We start from the raw sequence: 22,167 nt of genomic DNA, 5'->3' as shown, positions 1-22,167 counted from the left end.
CAATTTCAGATTTCCCTTTTGTTCTTTGTTTCATGATTCTCAGAGAATTTACTTAATATTATTAGGAATAATTTATATCATTTGTACATTCAAAAGCACTGATTTGAAAAGCTTGGCTTTTTGAATACATTATTTTTAACCATGGTTCTTCAAATATTTTAGCATAGATATTTAAATCATATAGTTACATTTAACTTGTTTTTTTCCTCTCTGATTTGTCCTCCACTCATCTGTGTAATAAAGAAAAGGATATCTGTTTCATTAATGGTCCTCTTGTGGTAGCTATTTATGATAACTGATAACTTTTTTGTCTCTGAAATATTTGGGGTTTTTGTTTGTTTGTTTCTTCTTAGGACATCTGAACACTGTCTTTGTCTTTTCTTTCTATGAATTCTTAGGAAAAAAAGGCAAAGTGTGATAGTCGCTCTAATTTCTTCTGTCATCTTAAATGACATAGAAAATATCATCTTAAATTCTCATAGAAAATTAGGTTCTTTTTGCCCCAGTAAATTGTCATAATAAAAATAGGCTCAAGTATCAAAATATAACTTTGTTTGAATGCATATGAGGTATGCAAACCTGTTGCTTTTAAGATTTCTTTTTTTAAATTTTAACAGGTTGTTATACTTTAAAAACTATTTAAAATTAACCTTCTTGGAGAAAGGTTACCTTAAAATGTTTTACAATATTTATACATAACTAAGAAAAATGTATTCCAAAGACCTCTTTTAAGAAATTATAAAATTTGCTTAGTTGTTTTTCTAGGAAGACTTGAGTAGCCATTATTCTCCACATAGAATAGATTAAATAGATTTAAATACGAGTAAAGAATAAATTATTAGAATAAATAGATAAAATAATTTTAAATATGATTTAGAAAATTGGCATGTGATATATTGGATATTCCCCCTTCTTTTTCAGGAACTCTTGGTGTGATAACAGAAGCTACAATAAAAATCAGACCAATTCCTGAATACCAAAAGTATGGCTCAGTAGCTTTCCCTAATTTTGAACAAGGAGTAGCCTGTTTAAGAGAAATTGCAAAACAGGTAAAAACAAAAACAAAACCCCACCCATATACATTTATATTTTAAAAATTCTATTGCATAATTGATTTTGATATGTCACATATAATCTTCATATTTAGTTGTGTTATATTTGTGGTTTTTTACCCAGTTCTGTATGGAAAGGTAATGTTGTAAAATCATTCCTTTCAGTTCAGTTGCTATTTCTTTCAGTAATTATATACCTATTTCTTGATTTAAAGAATGCTATTTGATTTTAAGCCAAGGTAAGGTATGTACCTGGGTTGATGGCTTCAAATGATTCTGCCTTTTATTGAATGTTTTCTCAGGTTATTTTGGGGTAAGATATTTTGTGATTAATTGAAGTAATGTTGCATTTTTCTTAAATTAAGATATTTATTGAAAGTAAAATAAATGGCTGAATATCAATGGCCCCAAAATATAGAAATTAAATATAAGTAATTAAACTTCATCAGTTCTTAGAATGTACTGCTACTAGGCCTTACTTGTTTATAATATTACCTAAGCTGTATCTTAAATTAAGTAACATAGTATAGTATATAGGAATATAACATATTTAGATATAAGCTTAGAAGAATTCCCACTTCCTCCTTTTTTGAAAAAAGGAGTATATTGTCAAGGGTTTAAAAAGAGTAAATGATGCCAAGTAATTTTATTTCTGTGTTTAGTTGTGTGTATCATTTTGGAAATTCTTGCATTTCTTTGGATATTTGGTTAATGGTTTGAGCTATAATGATTTGTGAAAAGATTTTATTTCAACATTTCCTAGCAGGGAGAAGGTCAAGGCAGTATTACTCTAGCCTCTTCTTGCTCTCCTCTGAACTCAGAATTCTTTAATACTTCCCATCAGCTATACCCACTTGAATTTTGAGTGCAAGGGCACTCTCTTATGTGACCCATATATATAGGTCAACTTCCTGGTATCCAGAATAGGATGGAGGGAGGATCTGATGAGGAAAAGGAGTGCTATCTGGCAAGTGCTCCATATTCATTGTGAACTTCATAAGGTACTGGGCCTTACCTTCCTACCATATCAAGAGAACCAAACCACTATTAATGTTTTAAAAATAAAATAAGTTAAAAAAAACATTATTATTTCCCTACATATTTACCATTGCCAGTGTTCTTTTTCTATTCACTCAATCTTGCCTTCTGAGACAGTCATTCTTTCTTAGAGTTTCCCACTTTAAAAAGGCCAACTGTGTGATCACCTAATCTAACAATTGACAAGGGTAAGTTTTATAATCCCAGGTAGCTTGTCATTGGATTGCATCTTGTCTCATCAAGATTTAGCCATAGGCCCTTTAATCTTGGTTGTCTTACCCTTAGGTGAAGGAAGAGTTTTAAAAGAAGTATGTATAGTCCTGGAGTGAACATTGTTGAACTTGTAGCAGGTTACTTTGGTGGTGTTAACGCAGAGGTGAATGTTGTTGAAATGCTTACATGAGAGGGATATTATGTTATGGTTAGAGAGCTAAAATATATAAATATTATGCTATGTTTACTAAAATAATGAGATGGCAGTAATATTTATTATAAGTGGAATTATCGAATAGAGGAGTGGAAATGTTTAAAAATAAATATTTGAGCACTGAGCAGTAAAGTTCTATGTTCTGATAACTTGTTGCTAAAACCTTCTATCACTTAAAGGCCAAGGCCATCTTTAAGATACCCCAGGTATTAAGAAGCAAAAGAAGTACTTGAAGAGCCTTATGGGTTTTTTTTGCTTGTGAATTCATATCTAGAAGAATGGAAAACTAGGGTTTTTTGTTTTTCTTTATTTTTAATAAAATAACCATAAATTTACCATTTAAAATCAAAATAAAATCAAATGTTTTCCATAAATAGATTATATTTTCTGATTAATTTCAAATCTTCCTTAGTGAGATTTTTTTAATTCTAATGTTTTTACTTCGTACTATAGTTTATTCTTTGCGTTAAGTACTTTTATTTTTATTTACTTTTCATCTTAGTCAAGCTTGACTATATCCCCTCCAAGAAGAGCTTTATTATTAAAGATACAGTTTATATTGTTTCTCTCATTCAGATTTTCAGTGATACTTTTTTAACTGACCATTGTTGCCTGTTGCCTCCATTTTTTTCTAGTACAATAACTATGAGTGCCAAATTAGATTTTAAAAAATAATTATAGAATTTATGAAACTAGTCAAATTTGTTTGTATTTTCAATAAAAGATTTTAATGAGGTTACACTCTGTCTATGTTGGCCAGCTCCACCCCTCACAATGTCTCCACTCCGCAGAACACAGATTTAGTAGACTTGAAATGTTGTTATATGATCTTTGGAATAGAAGTAGATGTATTTTATGCTTGAGTGCTCTATTGCTTTTCCATATTACAAATACTCAAATGTAATTCTGTCTTAGGTTTCATTAATGAGAAATGGTGTATAAATTTGTCAAAATCCTGAATTTTTAATTTCACTAAAATTTGAAGTTAATTAAACATAAATGGTTGGTGCAATTTGATGCAGTTTTTGTTACAATTTAATATGCTCCTGATAGAAAGTAACAGACAAGAGCCACTTGTGTTAATAAAAGGCAGGTGGTGAGGTTTTTCTTCATCGTTGATTAAGTCAATAAAAATTGCTTTTTTAAAAAAAATTGCTTGAATATTCACAATATGACCATAATCTAAATTCACTACAGAAAACTATATTGGATATATGTATATATACCTATCTCGGGATAAATAAAAGTGATGGTTGATTGAAATGTTCTTTCCACTCTAAAGTTTTAATAATTTTGTTCTGTTTAATTAGTAATAGACAATTTTTAGAGACAAAAATACTATGTAACTGGACAGCTTGCCTTACCTGAAACTGATTGAAAAGCCTAGATAGGTATTTCATTCTCAAATATTGCTCTTATGAATGAAACAATGGCTAAGAGTAGTCAGTGGGATTTGGAGATATTCCACTATTTGGGGAACCTGCATTTTTACTCTTGTTATATACTGCACATATAGAGGGACATTAATATCTATCTGCCTTTCCTGGAAATGAGTATATGTATTATGGTTTACACAGATTTTATGTTAGTTTACAGAGTATGCAAACTGCATGTGTCAAGAATAGTACTGTATGCGGCCCTGCTTTGTAACAGTATTTTCACACAGAAAAAGTGAGAAAATTATCAGGTTTTGGCACTAGTCGTTGTTCAATTTGTGATTGGGAAGTTCAGTTGATAGCAAGAGAACTAAGATCCATTAAAATAGATGGTATATGGTTTACAGTTGTGCCAAATTCTTGATTGAATAATGAGTTGGCTGCTTGTAATTCCTCACTGTCATTTCATAGCACTTCCATTTTTGCACTCTTTGCAGACTCAAGTTGCATTTGAAATGGGAAACTGTATTTTGGATGAGTATCTTTTGGAAAGGAGTGGACATGATTGTTCACAAGTAGCAAAGTGGGCTCTGCGTATATTTTTTATCACTATTCTTACTGAAGGAAATGAATTAAGCAACTTTACACTGGCAGCAGCAGGATTCTGTTAAGGTCACTCATCTTATCTTTGTTCATGGGAGGAATTGCCCTCTTCAGTGCCTTGTGAGGAGCTAGAAAGGAAGATTTTAGTGTAAGATTAATGTGATTCTGTCTCATAAGTGGCAGTCCAGTAGAATCTCCAGCTTTACTCAGTGGATGGGTAAGTGGCTTTTATGATTTTCTCAGAGAGTAGATTTCCTACAGTAGCCTCTCAAGGGGAGAAAGTTGTGTTTTTTAATCAGAATATTAGTGTCAGATGTGATATTTTTCTGTTTTGTTTTAAAATGACAACTATCTTTTTACAAGATGTGAAGGCGACACTGAGTGTTGAAACAAGTTCAAAAGCAATTTTTAAAGTTTGGGATCTTCCCCCCATCCCCTGCCAATAAAAACTTAAGCATACCTCATGTTATTGAGAGAGGACCAATTTGTTTCATTATGAGGAAACATTGTGTATGTGTGGCATGGATTAGTATGAATTCCTCTGAAAACTGTATTTCTCAGTATCAGAACTAGGTTTTTAGAATTATAGATTAAAAGACAGCTTCTTTTTTTCTTTTGAGGATGGGCAACATTTTCTACCTACCATCACTTTTATTTTAAACAATTTAAAACTGAGAGAGTATTTTTTTCTAGTGAATTTATACTGTAATTTCATAAGATATACATTGTTCATTTCTGACACTTCAGACTGTTAAGTTCTGAATTGTTCTGTTTTCAACTTGATTTATCCTGTAGGGGTTCAAATAAATTGAAGGGAGTTAGGTTCAGCACTTACATTGTAAAACATTTAAAGCTTATTTATATTCAGTGATAATTCTTGGAAGATGAAGGAAATGGCAACCCACTCCAGTGTTCTTGCCTGGAGAATCCCTGGGATGGTGGAGCCTGCTGGGCTGCCATCAATGGGGTCGCACAGAGTCCGAGGCGACTGAGGTGACTTAGCAGATACATATAGACAATGAGATTGTTACTTTAAATCGTTTTTTTGATGTCATGTTTTTGTCCTTCTGAAGCAGAGAATAACCTAGTGAAATGCTTGATTAACTAGAGTCTTTACTGTGTGATCCAGGAAAATGTATCAAACTTGAGGATAGTTATGAGACATGCTGTAATCACTACGCTGTTGCTAAGCTGAAAATGGAAAGTTACCACTAGGAGACTGTTTGGCATTAACTTTTGGCCTTGCCCTTAATTAAGTGGAAGAAAATATCTATCTTGCATTATGTATTTGTTTCATTCTTTAAAACCAAGAGATAATTCTCTTGTTAAAAGAGTTCTTGTTTACAATGTAGACTCCTAGCTGTAAGCCAGTATATCATTTCCAACAGGACTAACCAGTTTACCAGTAGCCTTAAATATTGCGTGGTTTCATCTGTGGTGTCAATTCTGATCTATTAGTCAGAGGAAGAAATAATTTTGTCTACATTTTAAGCTTTTATACCTAGAAATTTGTATTTAAGAGAATTCTCTTCTTTACATATCCTTGTTTGAACTTATAAAAATTAATGTATTGATTATGTGCATGCGAAGTCACTTCAGTTGTATCCGACTATGTGACCCATGGACTGCAGCCCTCCAGGCTCCTCTGTCCATAGGATTCTCCAGGCAAGAATACTGGAGTGGATTGCCATTTCCTTCTCCAGGGGATCTTCCCAATATATTATTTAAATTAATATTAATTATTTTATTGTGAGTTTTTCTGTGAGAGAGTGTGCTTTTAACTTTATATCTAAAACGGTACAGTTGATTATGTAAATTAAACAGACATAGTTCCTGTCTTGTAATAGTCACCAAAGGTAAAATTTTCTGTGTTTGATAAAATTTTCTGTGCTTAAATTTTTCTATAGCTGTGTTCAAGGGGTTTGGTATTGAAGCATTAACTTCTGATATAGTGTGGATTAGTAGACTATCTCCAGAATAGTTTTAAGGCTCAGGAACTTGGGCCATTCTAGAGTCTATACTGAATATTTGGTTTACTCCTTGGAGGAAAAAACCTTTTCAGTTCAAAGGATTCAGGTTTTAACCTAGATTCCAGTGCTTTATTTTATAGTTTATGAAGTTAGAAGAAATTATGTAGACAAATGAAACATGTTAATACTGAATTTCTTTAGCTGGTAACTAGTAAACTAAGATACCTCTTCTAACAGAATGTCTCATCTAAAGTGCAAGTTCTGTTTTTCCCTGTGACAAGGAAGAAATATGACTTGGTCCCTTGAAAACAAAACTTGCAGAAAACCTTTGATGTATTTCTTATAGGGACTATTTTTCAGAAAAAATGGTTAGGTTGAGAAAGAAGTTGCTTTTTAACTTGTTGGGAATTCTGTTAAATAAGATTAGAGTGTTTTGTTTTTTTTTAAGTTATATATTCAAGTAAATTCCTGGCTGTAGCATCATTAAAGGGAAGAAGTTGCCAGCAATTGGACTTAGTCAATCTTATACCCCTGCTTTGAAGTCAGGTTATTTATTTCTTCTTTGCTTAGATACAGCAAAGATATTGATATTTCTTTGTTAGTCCATACTGGGTTTCTTGTATCTTTTTAGACTGTTTACTAAGTATAAAGTACAGATCAGGTGTCATAGACATGAGTTTGAGCAAACTCCGGGAGATAGTGAAGGACAGGGAAGCCTGGCATGCTGCAGTCTGTGGGGTCACAAAGAATCGGACACGACTTAGCAACTGAACAACAACAGGTGTCATGAAAGATTTTAGTCAGAGCACATTTATCATAATAAAAACAAAATCAGTTATTTCATTAACTCTACTCAAGTAAGCAGTTTTTGTTTGAGTGTTCCTTAAATGCCCTGAATGTATCATTAACCTATCATTAAAGTTACTTGGTGAAAATATTCCCTCTCAGGTTAGTTTGATCACCTACCACCAGGGGTCACTTTAACTCAAGGACCCCTTTTCTTCTTTCCTAGTCTATGGAATATTCTAGCAGAGTGTAATTGAATCGCATGAGTGTGAACTTAGAGCTCAAATTCTCAGAATTTATGATATCTTTAACTTTTAAAGGAGATGTTTTAAGTTTTTCTTAACTTACCAAAGTAGTTGTATAGCAATTGAAACATAATCTAGTCTTGACTCTAGATATATAACTCAGCTTGCATGTTGTTCTTTAAGAATAGTAATAATGTTTTGCTGTTTTGATTACAGGGATTCCTATTTAATTAGGATGTCATGATTTTAAATGTTTTGATTTAAAATTCTAAGAAACTGCCTCTCCTTTGTAGTTTTAGAATGCTGAATAGTGATTTACAAATTATCAATTGCCGCAGAATCTAAAGTAGTCTTGCTATGTTTTAATCTGAGTAGTCTTTGCTTATGAGAATTTACTTGTGACAATAACTGAAAAACTCTGTTCACTGACTTTTTAAAAAATGTGCCACTGTTAAAACATGAGATTTAATAAAACTTTTGGTTTGATTTTGATAATTTAAAAAAAAATAGTGTTGAAATTGAATTTAGTATTTATCATCTAGATTAAAAAAGCTTTCTTTAGCTTTTTATTCTTTTGGATAGTATTAGTCTGTAACCCATTCACTTTGCTTCAGTATAAATAAGAACAGTGGATGATTGACTAGTTTATATGACTCAGCTGTCAAGTTAAAATCATGTTTAGTATAATTGAATATCAGTTGCTATACGTAGCAAGTACCCTGAAGTAAGTTTTGTACTATTTTTTTCAACTTTTTAATTTGAAAATCTGAAGCATACAGAACCTTTGAAAGAATAGTACAGTGATCACCTGTATATTCATCTGATATATGCAAAAATTACTAACTTTTTGCTCTGTTTTATATACTTGTGGATTTTTCCCTGACCATTTGAAATTAAGTTGCATTATGACATTTGGCTTCTAAATACTTTAGCATATGTCTTCTGAAAATAAAGGTGTTCTTTTGTCATGTCTAAGAAAATCAGTAGTAATTTTTTCCTTGTATTTTTTATTAATTTTTAAATTTCTATATAACTTTTAAAGGTTACTTTCCATTATAGCTATTACAAAGCATTGGCTATATTTCCCATGTTATACAATGCATCCTTGAACCTATCTTACCCAGTAGTTTGTACCTCCCACTTCTCCACCTCTGTTTCACCTCCTCCCAGCTGATAACCACTAATTTGTTCTCTATTATCTGTGAGTCCAGCAGTAATTTCTTAATCCCATCTAGTATTAATTCTATAATCAATTATTCCAGATGTCCCCAAAATGTATTTTGTGGTTAGTCTTTTCAAACTAAGATTTCATCAAGGCCTACATATCATATTTTAGTTGTTTGAGATTGAATTCCACTAGAAGTTTACTATAAATGTAATATATTAATACTTTTTACATTTTCTGATATATGTGTGCCTATGTGGGGTGTTTTCATTAATAATACCTGCCATAGATACGGGTGGACTAGAATCTGGGTGGCAGTAAGAGGTAGAACTTAACAGGTCATTGATAGTAATTTAAAAGTTTTTTTTTCTACTAAAACTGAGTTCTTTTTTACATTTTACTGGTGTGCTTAAGCCCAAACATATAAATATATATATTAAATGGTATTCTATTTCTTTTATGAAGAAAAGAAATTTTGTCTCCTCAGGCTTTGTATGTTTTATTCAAAGTCAATGTGCCTGTTTTAATAAAAACATTTCAGGAAAATTGATTTTCCTTCAGTAGTTTGAAAACTGGTAATGTTTTTACATTAACTCAACTACAAAGATACCTTTATACCAAGATTTGAAAGTATTCTGATTGTAGATTTTTATTTTATTTTATAAATATTTTACCTTAAATAACACTGCAAAATAGCAAATAAATGGGTTTTCATGTAATTTTTGTTTCAAATATGACTTTAAAGCTCTGTGTGTGAAAGTCTGTGTACCTGTGATTTTTTTTATTTTTTGAGGCTATGTAGTTTATTTGAAATATTATTCATCTAGCAGTCAGAATATCTTAGTCCTAATTCTGCCTTACTGTTTTACAATCATCTAACCTCAGGCAAGTCTTTAATCCCTGTGGTTCTTGTGTTGTCGTCTGTAAAATGGGGGTAATACAAGTTCTGGTACCTTGACAAGGTTGTTTCTTTGTTTCTTATATCAAATAAAGACATGAAAGTGGCTTGTACATAATAGGATTCTATAAAATGTAAGGCAATAGGTTATTGTTATGCTAAGTATATAAAATTACCTGGTATTGTTAGTTAGATTTGGCAGTGACTTTTTAAAAATGTAGATTGTATTATCCCTTTACTATCAAGGATGAGTAAATAAATTATTTGTGCGTGCGTGCTCAATCGTGTCCAACTCTTTGCAACCCATGGACTGTAGATTGCCAGGCTCCTCAATTGGATTTTCCAGGCAAGAATACTGGAGTTGGTTGCCATTTCCTCCTCCAGGAGATCTTCCCAACCCAAGGATCGAACCTGCATCTCCTGTTTCTCCTGCATTGCTGGCAAATTCTTTACTGCTTGAGCCATAGTGGAAGTCCCATGCATTGGTAGGCGGATTCTTTACCATCTGAGCCACCAGAGAAGTCCAAATAAATTATACAATGTCCAAAATAAGAATCTAACCATTTTGTTGGGTAAAATAAAATATATATTATGAATGGTTTTATAAAATTAAGTATTCATTCAATTAAAAGCACATAATAGCAAAACTGTTATAACACAAAGTATAAAAGTTTTGTTCTTTTGAGTGATTCTCATAAATTTTAACATTGTGTTAATACAAATTTTATTGATAAATGTTATTCAAGAGATAAATGTTTAAAAAGTCTGTCAGTCAAAATTTTGTTGTCTGAAAGCAGCTTCATTTAAAAAAATTTTTATTTACTTGTATCTATTTGTCTGTCTGTACTGGGTCTTAGATGTGGCATGCAGGATCTAATTCCCTGACCAGGGATCGAACCCAGCCCCCAGGCATTGGGAGCATTGAGTCTTAGCCAGTGGACTACCAGGGAAGTCCCTGAAAGCAGCTTCTTGGTGGAAGTTTAACCATATTAAAAAGTTGCATAGAATATAAAAATCATGTTTAGAGTGAAGCTCACTTTAATTCTGTGGAAAAACTGTAGCTAATTTAAACCTTGCTAGTGTTTGTATGGTAGCGTAGCACCACAGAATTAATATGAATATGAATATTTCCTTTTGTCATTTCTCTTTCTTGCAGCTTTCACTGTGTGTCTAGATTAATATAACACTGGTGTAGATATCTTAGATACATAATATTATACTTCAGATTTTGTTGCTGTTTTCATCCAGGTAACCTTGAAAGAATTCTGGACATTGATAGTTTTTCTATTTAAAATGAATAGAAGCAAGTCTTAGAGTTATCTATGAAGACATCACAGTTAAATTTTTAAAGTGATCTGCCTCACATAAACACCACCATCTTCCTCATTTTAACAGAGTATACGAGTCTTATGACACATTATAGTTCATAAATGGCATAATACTCTAGGCTTGATTTTAGTCTTATAAATTTTCTACTTTGTTTTAAAATAATCTACTCTGAAGCCTAATACTTCTGTTAGGTATAGCTATTTCCACAGGTCTTTGCTCAGCATTTTAGCAGATGTTGCAAATAAAGATCTGGCAACATATGTATGTATGTATGTATTATATACATAGATTTTTCCTCTCCACATGTTTTATAGAAGCATTTGATATTTTACTTGTTGTCATAAAATTATATAAAAAGTTAAGATTTTTTCCCCGTATGTATCCTTAAGAATTAAGCTCTTAATCTCAAATACAAAAAGGTGACCTTCATTTTCTACCTGTTTAGGTTCTTTACCATATTAACTTTGTATCACATGTTTTTCTTTTTAAAACAGAGATGTGCTCCTGCATCTATTCGTCTAATGGACAACCAGCAATTTCAGTTTGGTAAGTAAAGAATGGTGCTTTTAAAATCTGCTCACTAAGCCACAAAAATTTATGAAACACCAGTTATGTACCAGAAAGAAGACTGAGTGCAAAGCTGGAAAAATAAATGTCATAGCTCCTAGCCTTCAGGAAGCTCTCAGACTAATGAGGACAGATAATTATATAAATAAGTAAGTGCAGGAGTGTTAGAGATGATATGAAAGAAGACTGCACTGAATACTCTGGGGTGCAAATGAAGTAGGTTGATCCTACTTGATTTTGCGTAAGATTGGGGCAGAGAGTGGGGAAAGCCTTCTTGAAGGAGTCATGCTTAAACTAAATCTTAAAAGGTGAATAGAAGTTTGCCTGAGACCATCTCTTCTTTCTTACCAAATTTTTGTTCACTTGTCAACTAAAAATATGATATCATAAACCTCAGTGCTGTGTTTGAACTCGAGATCATTCTGTGTGACTTAAAAAGAGGCTAATGTGAGCGTGGCTGCAGAAGATAAAGCTGGATGGGTAGGCTAGGGCTTTGCAGGATAGATTTGGGTTTTGTCTTCTCCACAGAGGGATATCTTTGTAGAGGGAATAGAATAAATCAGCTTTACATAGAAAGCTCATTCTGTTATCATTATGCAGAATGGATTAGAATGGTGCAAGCGTGGAGGAGGAGTTTAAAGGTTTAAAGAGGTAAATATTGAGGGCTGGGCCTTGTTTAAGGCAGTAGCAATGGAGATGGAGAGTAAGGAATAGATTTTCCAAAGAACAGTTTGCCAACTGGATGTGGAACGTTAAATAAAGGGAAGCATTTAGGGCAACTCCTGATATCTGATTGATTGATTAATTGGATGCATTGAATAATAGTCTAGAAGAAGAAATGATTTTGGGGAAAAGACATTACAATGGGTTGTGTTTAAGGTGCCTGTGGGATATTTGGGTGGAGAATTCAGTAACAGTTAACCATGTTTCTCTTTCTTCCTATTTTGCTTGAAGTCTTAAACTTTCTAACACAATTTATCATCTTACCAATTTTAGTTTTATTGCTTTTGAGTTTTTCTATATGCTGAAATTTATTTTTTATCTAATTTAGTTTATTTTTAAAATTTATTTATTTATGCAATTTAGTTTGGGATTTAAGTTCATAAAATTTAAGTACCCTCAAAACAGTCCCAGAACGATTGGTCAATAATAATTACTAGAGGCTGTTAGGCAGGCTTTTGTTTGTCTAAGAGTGGCTTAAATTTTTACTTAGGGAAGAATGTTGATTGTAATTATATAGAAATTGAACTAAGGAATTCAGATTGATAACATATAAAATGTTTGTTTTAAAATTATAAGTCACAGCTTTCATTTTTTTTTTCTTTTTCTTTAAATTGGAGGATAATTGCTTTACAGTATTGTGTTGGTTCTGCCATATATCAACATGAGTCAGCCATAGGTATATGTGTGCCCTCTGTCCTAAGTCACAGCTTTCATTTCTTTAAGTAAATTTCTTTCAGAATAACTGTACTACTGATAAAAGTTTAAGATAAATGTGTCCTATAAATGATGAAATTTAATATAATAATTAAATGAAAACTGAGCCACCTGTGTGTCTGGCTTGCATTTGGAGACCTAGGTATTAAGAGAACCATGTGTCTTGATAAGACTATATTATCTATTTAGATGCTAGTATTGTAGTAAACTGTTTTGGACATTGACCTTAGTAAAATTAATTATGTGGCCAGATTTTATTTATAAATGGGATCTGTAACAATTTAAAAAAAGTTTCAAAGAAAAGATCCTTCTGGCTGTCTGCCATCCTTGTTCCACGTTCTCGTAACTATACCTAGGAACATGCTCTAAGATTGGTTCTACCCTCTCTAGTCTTTAGTGTGTTTCCTCTCCCTCTGCCCTTTACTTGGCCACCAATACAGATTTGATCATGTGTCTTTGCTGTCTATAACCTTTCTGATTTCTCATTATTCATTGAAGCCTTCCCACTTATATATCTTGCCATGGATTCACGGTCAATCAGTTAAATTAAAGAATAACTCTTAGCCCAGCAAGGGGTATCCAAGACCTTGTACCAGCCATATGGCTCACTGGTCAATATTTGTGCCATATTGGTTGTTAACAGAGCACAAACCTTACTATTAATTGTTAATGTTTTTATTATCACCCGTTCTCCTGACACGACTCTTAATATATTGAAATGGTATGTTTTCAGTATATTGAAATGATACATATCATTGAGTACACTGAAATGATCTACAAATTTTCCCTGTGAACTAACATTTGTCACATTTAGGAGCCGTTTCTTGTTCATTTATATGTGTCCTGTATCTATCACATAACAGGCACTTACATGTTGATTGACTTAAATCATCAAATTAGCCAAAGAAGGTAAACAAATCTTGACTACAATATAGTGTAGTGCTAAGCACATTATTGGGGCTTCCCTGGTGGCTTGCTGGTAAAGAACCTGCCAGTCATTGTAGGAGACGTAAGAGACTCAGGTTCGATCCCTGGGTTGGGAAGATCCCCTGGAGGAGGAAATGGCAACCCACTCCAATATTCTTGCCTGGAGAATCTCATGGACAGAGGAGCCTGGCAGGCTGCAGTCTACAGGGTCACACAGAGTCGGACATGGCTGAAATGACTTAGCACACACACGCAAGCACATTATCAAGGGCTTCTCTGGTGGCTCAGATGGTTAAGAATCTGCCCACAATGCAGGAGACCGCTAGTTTGATCCCTGGGTCAATCTTGAGTCAGGAAGATCCCTAGAGAAGGGAATGGAAACCCATTCCAGTATTCTTGCCTGGAGAATTCCATGGACAGAGGAGCCTGGTAGGCTACAGTCCATGGGGTCATAAAGAGTCAGACATGACTGAGTGACTTAACACTTTCACTTTCACTAGGCACATTATCTGTAGCACACAACCATTCTTCAAAGCTGTATTTCCAATTTATAAACAATTCAAAAGCTAAATATTTTGAGTATAGTCCACAGGTTACATGTGGTAGAGCTAGGGTTGAACCCAAATCTCTGACTCCAAAGCCCATGACTTTTTCTAATGCTTCAGAGCACTTCTTTGAAACAGGGATTTATTGAATCCTTTAAAACTGTTTAATTAACACTGTAACAATAACAAAATTCACTAATCAAAACTGTCCAGCTAGTAAATTTAGCAACTAGTTCATTTGTTTACTATAAAATAAAATAGCTGGAATATATTTAGGATATAATTAATTTGATAGGCAAAATTAAGTAAAAGATAATATCCTCTTAATTAATACTAATACTTGACCCACTTAAATGTTAGTATCACTTTTATAATAATTATGCTTCAAAGCTATCATGTTAATTCATTGTTAGAGATATATGGGACTAATTCACAGTAGTGTTAACGAATAGAAGTTACACATTTAAGTTGCAGTGTGATAAGATGGGCATACACCCTTAAGGATTATTTTATATCAGAGTAGCAATGTTTGGAATCTTCATACATTATGTAAAGATACGTGGACCTGAAGTCTTTTATGAGGAGGAGATACATATGCTCACACATTTATGTTTATATGTTTATTTCCAATTGCTGTTAAAGTAGGATAAATTTCACTTGGGACACATTTTGTTGATATCTTTAACTTTGTACATGCTAAAAATGGTATCTTTTAAAAGTGCTGGTTATACTAGAGCATATCTCTGGTAGGTTACAATAAAAGGAAACAAAATCCCCAAACAAACCTCTTGTGATCCAGTACCTCAAAAAGATTGCTAGGTTGATCTGTATCTAATCTGCCATTCATTTTTTGTTTTTTGCTTTGTTCAGTTACAGCATTGATATATAATTCTTAGCTTCTGGTTAAGACTTATGTTATTTGGTCTTTTATGTAATATAAATTCTTGTTATAATGTATAAGAATGTAAGAAGTGTTACAGGTTCAGATTCTCACTTTAAAAAAAATAGATGAATGGGAAAACAAAGATAGCAAGTGATAGTTTTTCCTCCAGAAATATCTCTCCACTTCTTCTTTTTTCCTTCAAAAAAGGTAGTTTGCTGTTTACACTTATTTTAAAAAAGGTATCCACACTTTAAAAATAAACAAAATGCCAAAATCTTAAAGCCTTTTTTTAAAAGTAAACTTTTTAATTGGAAATAATTTTAGATTTACTAGAGGCTTTAAAATTCTTTATAAAAATTTTATGTGAATGGTATGCCAAATTTTTCTGAATTGAGCTCATAGTTTCAAGGCCAGATGCATGACTCTTAAATGTAACTGTCACAGGAGTTAAGAAGTTGCTACTTTGAAAACAATGAAAAAACAGTAAAAGACTTTCACTCCATTAAGTTCAATCCGGAGGCAACAATGTTAATTTAACAGACTCTGAGACACCATTTACTTTTTTGGGGGAATTTCAGCTCTCTGGGTGTAATTAAGGAAGCAATTACTAGTTATATGCAAGAATTCTGGATGAATTAAGAATTAATTAAGAAACAACCTTAAACTTGGCATCGACTCCATATTTGGTTATAGTTCTGAATGGTTTCTGCATAATTAAAAAAAACAAAAGTAGAACTAGCCACTATTGGTGTTCCTAATGAAATAAAAATTAATGAAGTGATTTTACTATGTATAAACTATACCATTGAAAGATAAACTATGTGTAGTATTAAGTACATGTAGTATTTGAGTTTTAAAAAACCCAAGAAGGAGTTTGGTAAACAAAAAGTTCTTTGTGACTTTTGAAAGAAATGACAAAGATAAAAGATGTAGATCTTAATACTAATGTTATATATATATCATAGGGAGATTCTAAAACCTAACATTATGAAAATGTTCACTTTCTTTTAGGATACTAAGTTAAAGTAGCCTCTTGCTGTTATGAAAAACATAGATAAATTAATTTGCTATTAATTTAAAGTATGAACTTTTTTCTTACTAGGTCATGCTCTTAGACCTCAGGTTTCCTCTATTTTTACATCATTTTTGGATGGATTAAAAAAGTTTTATATTACAAAGGTAAGGATTTTTTTAATGCTTAGGATATTGATTAATTTTGTTTCTTGCATTCTCTTCCTTACACCTGTTATGCTTTTCCATGTTGCTGTGTGCATTTCATAATTGTTATTTTTTATGTTGTAATAAATATTTAATCAAAACAACTCAATTATGCATTCAATTTCAGGAAATATAAAATCTTTCTCAGATTTGAAGTTCCTGAAAATAACATTGCATTGAATATTTTATGCATACAGTGTTTATAGTTTGAATTTTTTCCTTCATAGTAAACATCTAGAAGTGAAATAAAAGTAGCAGTTTTTTTAAACTTTTGACTAGTGGCAATGCACATGTGCCATTTTTTGGTTGCATCCTTGCTGTTACATGTGGAATTTTTCCTTTTGTTTTAAATTTAGTAAATCCAGGGGGAAGATAGTACTTTATTTTAATTGCTGTTTCTTGAAACTCCAGTGAAACTGACCATTTCCCTGTATTTCCTAGACATAAATTTTTTTGTGAATTAGTTGAATGTGGTTATTTTGCTAGCGGTAGCAGATTTGTGGGGTTTTTGTTTGTTTAAGAGGGGGATGGCTTAATGCTTTGCTGTGTGCCTTTTGAATAATGAAATTATTAGATGCCTTTTTCATAAATGTTATAAGTAGTTTTTCCACTCAGATGACTTCTTTTTAATAAGGTTTCTTTTTATTTTTTGGTGCAAAATTTTCCAATTTTTATCTTTCCCGTGATTGTTTAATTACTCTTAAGCTTAGAAAAAGCCTATGTTCCTCCAGAGCTATGATAAAGGCCATTTCCTTCTCCCTCTCACATTTTTATATTAGGAATTTTAAGAAATCTTTATTACTGTTTGAATGTATTTCAATTTTATGTTGTGAGATAACTAAATTAACCTTCATCTCTCACTCCCCTGATTGTTAACTAGTTGTGATAACACCATTAACTAACCTATCCCTGCTTTTCTTATGTTGATTTGCCATGTCTAAGACATTTTATTACATACTTATCTAAGAAAATAACATTCTAACGTGTTAGATTCTTTTTAATGAGTTTTTGTTTTTGAAAAATTAAGTGAATTTAATTTTGTAGATCTAATTTTCACTCTTATTTTTCAGAATTTTCCTTGTTATCACCATTATCTACCTGTTCATAATCCTAGAAAAATTTTAGAAAATCTTCATCATTTTAGAAAGCTTATTGAGATTTTTTTATTAAAATTGGAATAAACTAGTTAGTATATTAATTTGAGCAAGAACTGACTGATTTATAATACTTAGTTTATGTGCTTGGGAATGTATGTTTCTCTCACCTTTTTAGATATGTTTTCCTAACAAAGTTACGTATTTCCTGTTAAGATTATTCCTAGATATTTTGTATTTTTAATTGAAGACGTAAGATCTCCTTTGAAAATATTACTTAGAATGAAGTTATTAGTGGTATTGAAGGATGCTGTTGGTTTTTTACTTCTCTGCCGCCAAACATCCTCAACATAATGCTACTACTTTATTATGTTCTATCATTTTGGTAGTTTTATTTGATTCTTTGGTACAGTTATAATTCTTGCAAGTTATTTGTTGTATTTCCTTACCAATATATCATTGTAATTGACACCTCAGCATACTCTGAAATGAAGCAGTTTTCCATAGTACTGTTCTATTGTGATAACCTAAATAGGTACATTAAGCATTCTTTTTGATTGATGTATAAAATTCCAAAGCTCAAATTTTGAAGAGCTGGTATGTTTGAGCTGAGATCAGAAGAAAAAAAGTCCAAAATGTATTTTGATTTATTTTTTTGTAGGCTGAAACTTATCACTAATAATAATATTCTTTTGTAGTTTAAAGGATTTGATCCAAATCAGCTAAGTGTTGCTACATTACTGTTTGAGGGGGACCGTGAGAAGGTTCTTCAACATGAAAAACAAGTGTATGACATTGCTGCAAAATTTGGGTATGGCTTTAAGTTCATAATGCCAAGAGAAAGTTAAACTGAAATTCTGGTATCTCCAAGCAATTGCTAATGTACTCTTCTAAATATTAAATTTGTGTTCATAAATGACAGTCAATTTAAAATGTTGTATTGGTTTGTAGGAAGCTAAATTGGTATGTTGCTCTTACTATTCTAATCATATACATGACATAGTGAATCTTTTATTGTATTTTCTCATTAATGATAATTTTATAACTGTTGGTTGTGCTAAGTGAAGTAGAAAAAAGCTCAGTCATGTTGTTATTTAGTGGTAATCGTATATGTATAAAACATGCTATGTTTTTAAAAGGAAATTGTGTTTAATCAAAACTGTTTGATAAATTATCTATACTCCACCCCCTGTCACTTACTGTTTTGTGCTGGTATAGAGAAACAGAAAACATTTCACATTTATAACCAACTGAATAATGATTGGGTGGTTTCTGTCTGTCTGTTTGATGGATTATAAGATTGATGGATGAGAACTATAGTGAAAATGCCACTTATCAGGACTACATTTTCTTCCTTTCATTTTTAAGTATTTAGTAAACTGACAGTTTTCTGGATACCAGTTTTTTTTTTCTTCCTAATTTCAGAGGTTAAAATATATTCATTATCTTTAATCTGGGTTCTATGTAAATATTTACTTTTAGCCCACCCCCCATTTTTTTTTGCTGTTCTTTATGAGAACAAATGAACACTTAATTTGGAGCCATGTGTCTTAGAAGGCTCTGCTTTTATGTGCTTTCCTCATGTATAATATTCAGTCCTTTGTCTTTAGGGTTTTCTGAACTTAGTATTAAAGTGTAGTATTCTTAGAGAGAAAATGATCTCGGGCTTAATTTTTAGTTTACCTTTGAATTGTGCTTGATTATTGAAAAATAATCTTTCAGTTTTCTTTTTGCCCTCTTCTAAAATTGGCTAGAGGAATTATACTTTTTTTAGTAAAGCTGAAATTCATTAATCTTTCACATTTTCTTCCCCTTAGTACTATTTGGGAACTATTGATGTTTTGACCAAATTAGTTAAGAGTACTATAAAAATTCATTTAATGATTGGATGGCTTGGATATCAGGTTAACTCTGAAATTTTTTGAAATATACACGTACACATTTTTTAGTTTCTAAGTTATGTGGAGTACGTATGCAATTTGGTTTAAAAACTTTTTTCTTAAAACCCATGATATTAGTGAGAAACAAGGAGATTCAAATGAAAAACTTTTATATCTAAATTAAATATTATATGTCTACTTAGCCTTAAATATTAGACATTGAAACTTTAACAAATTATTTCTTTATATATTTAAATATTTATTTGGGATTTCAAAAAATTTCCAGAGTCATTTGTAGGGAAATGGATGCTTTAATGTTTTAATCACTGTTTGTAAGGTTAAATTTGCTTACATTCACCTTGCTACTTCCCACCCCCACCTCCGTGCACACATACACAAATTGCACCCTGTAGAATCTGTAATTATAATCTCAGTTCAGAGTAGCCAGCAAATCATTACTAGTTATGTGGCACATTTCCTGTTAGACTGGGTATAGAATGATAACAAAAGACCTTTTTGTCCTAATGCACACATAATTTTTATAAGGCATGACCTGTCTCTTGGGGCATCACCACTGATGCCTGGTATATACTAGATGCTTGATTAAATGTTTGCTGAAAGGATTAATGAAACTAGAATACTTTATTTTCCCCTGACATCTTTTATTTTGCTTTATTTATGCCTGATTACTGTGTCGCCCTTAAAACATCTTTAGGTATTTATCTAAACCGTTCTGTCAGTTTTATTTAATTTGAACTACCAGCTGTGGTGAACTGGCTTTTCATGTAATGCCAATTTTGTGTTTCTCATGTATCACCAACCATTTACAACTTAAAAGTAAGAGTGAATCTGAAGATGATCCAGCTCTCTTTAGATACTGATAGTGAGACCCAGAACTACTGATTTAATTCCAGCACTTTGTTTATATTAAAAAAAGTTTGTATCACATTCATCCATTAAAAATAGATTATAGTAAATGAGATATCTATTTAAAGCAATGGTAAAGCATTAAAAACTTAGACCCTACTTGGAGTGTAGTTTTTTCATTACTATTATTTGTGACTTTTTAATTATGTTTTGTAATTAGTTCCTTAGTATACTTTCATGTGATGCCCTTCATTTAGATGAAGAAGTCTGTATTGAACAACTCCATGCTATCTCTAGGCATATGACTTAGGGCTCTTTTGATTTATTGATACTTATATCTTCATGTGGTTTTCTAGTAGAAGTTCTGCTTTTTCCCTGATTTTCTCTAGGCACTAGTTCTTTGTTTCAGCCACTGAAGGTTTGAGGATATTTTTATTTAAGATGCCAACTTCTATTCCTCAATCATTTCTCCTATATGATTAGCTGAAGGAAAGCATCACTAAGTTTCTCTCTAATGAAGTTTTCATAAGTTAGTTTAGCTTACGTATTTTATTTTGAATTAGGGCACTGTTAATCTATACTTTGTTTTCTGTTCTTTTGTTTTATCCTCTGTTTCCACCACAGTTGAGAACTTTTTTGTGTATTATCTTAGCAGTCTATCTTTTTGCCTTCCACTGCCACCCAAACACTGTTAAATACCTTGAACACATCTGATCCAACAGAATATAATAGCAAATGTTGAATAATCGTACTCTGGTTGTTTATGTTTGCTGGTAACATATTTTAAATTCTCTAAGAGCTAAGCAGAATAAACATTGCCTGTCACCAACTGTGACAGATGTGTTGACATTTAGCATAGAACTTAAGGTAATATATTACTATTTTTAAAGGGTTATACTCAAAGTGTTACTTTTAAAGTACTTAAGTTGTTTGAAGTAATTTAATGTGAGTGATTAGGTTCACCAGATGGCTCTTTTTTGTAAAAAAATTGTCTCCCTCCTCTTTCAATAGTCTTCCTAGTCCTTCTTCATGCTTTATTTTTTTTATTTTTTTAAAAATAAATTTATTTATTTTAGTTGGGGGCTAATTACTTTACAATATTGTAGTAGTTTTTGCCATACATTGACATGAATCAGCCATGGGTTTACATGTGTTCCCCTTCCTGGACCCCCCTCCCTTCTTCATGCTTTAAATTTAAGAACCTTGTTAATTGATATTTAAAATTTGTGGTAGAGGGCAAGAAGTAGGGGATGGATAATATAAGGCAGTTGAAATTAAGTATAGTTTTTTGAAATGGCTGCAAAAGTGGCAAGTTACAAGCATTTAATCTAAGCCCTACTATGGTTTACATATTGTATCTTAAAGTGATTCTGGCTAGAAACTACATAGTTCTGAAAGCCTTTAAAAAAAAAAAAAAATTAGAGCTTCCAAAAAGCTAAATTTGCAGGGAAACCTGTGATTCAGAAAAGCAAAGCCAGAACAGCTTTTCTTTGCAGGGGTTTATGAATTTAGAATGGACATCTAGTTTTTTCCTGCTTTAGATTTAAAAAAAAAATGCATATCTCTGTAGTTTGTTGTACTAGATTCCAAATGAAACAGATTCTTTTTTCCCTTTGTCAGATATTAGAAGAGGATCTAAAGAAAAATAGCTTTGACCTGGGACTACAAAGTTGAACTCTTTCTCATCCTGATATATATGGATGCTATATTTTATATCAGTAGGCCCAATATTAAAATAAGAGCTAGGTCTGCTAAATGTTTATACCTGTTACTTCTCACTAAGTACATACTCAGAATGCACCTTCTCAAAGAGTCCCAGCAATGGTCTCTTGCACCCTTTCCTAGTCTTCACTCTCCCTT

The 22,167-nt window shown here is 32.0% G+C and overlaps 1 protein-coding gene across 7 annotated transcripts in view; it reads left to right on the top strand.

The window, feature by feature from the left end:
* AGPS (alkylglycerone phosphate synthase) overlaps positions 1–22,167 on the top strand; it is a 126,041-nt gene that overhangs the window by 66,468 nt on the left and 37,406 nt on the right. For all 7 annotated transcript variants that reach the window (XR_014079397.1, XR_014079396.1, XR_014079395.1 and 4 more), the window contains exons 11-14: positions 922–1,049; positions 11,384–11,435; positions 16,351–16,427; positions 18,259–18,371. Coding sequence is in view for 4 of the 7 variants with exons in the window: in XM_081579591.1 (XP_081435717.1) it covers positions 922–1,049; positions 11,384–11,435; positions 16,351–16,427; positions 18,259–18,371 (370 nt within the window). In the remaining 3 variants the exon portion in view is untranslated. The remainder of the gene's footprint in view (positions 1–921; positions 1,050–11,383; positions 11,436–16,350; positions 16,428–18,258; positions 18,372–22,167) is intronic.

Source organism: Giraffa tippelskirchi, chromosome 3 (assembly GCF_054371585.1).
Source record: "Giraffa tippelskirchi isolate mGirTip1 chromosome 3, T2T-mGirTip1v1.2.pri, whole genome shotgun sequence".
Classification (NCBI taxonomy): Eukaryota; Metazoa; Chordata; class Mammalia; order Artiodactyla; family Giraffidae; genus Giraffa; species Giraffa tippelskirchi.
The sequence above is the reverse complement of the archived record's forward strand: the minus strand, read 5'-3'. Positions and strand labels throughout refer to the sequence as shown.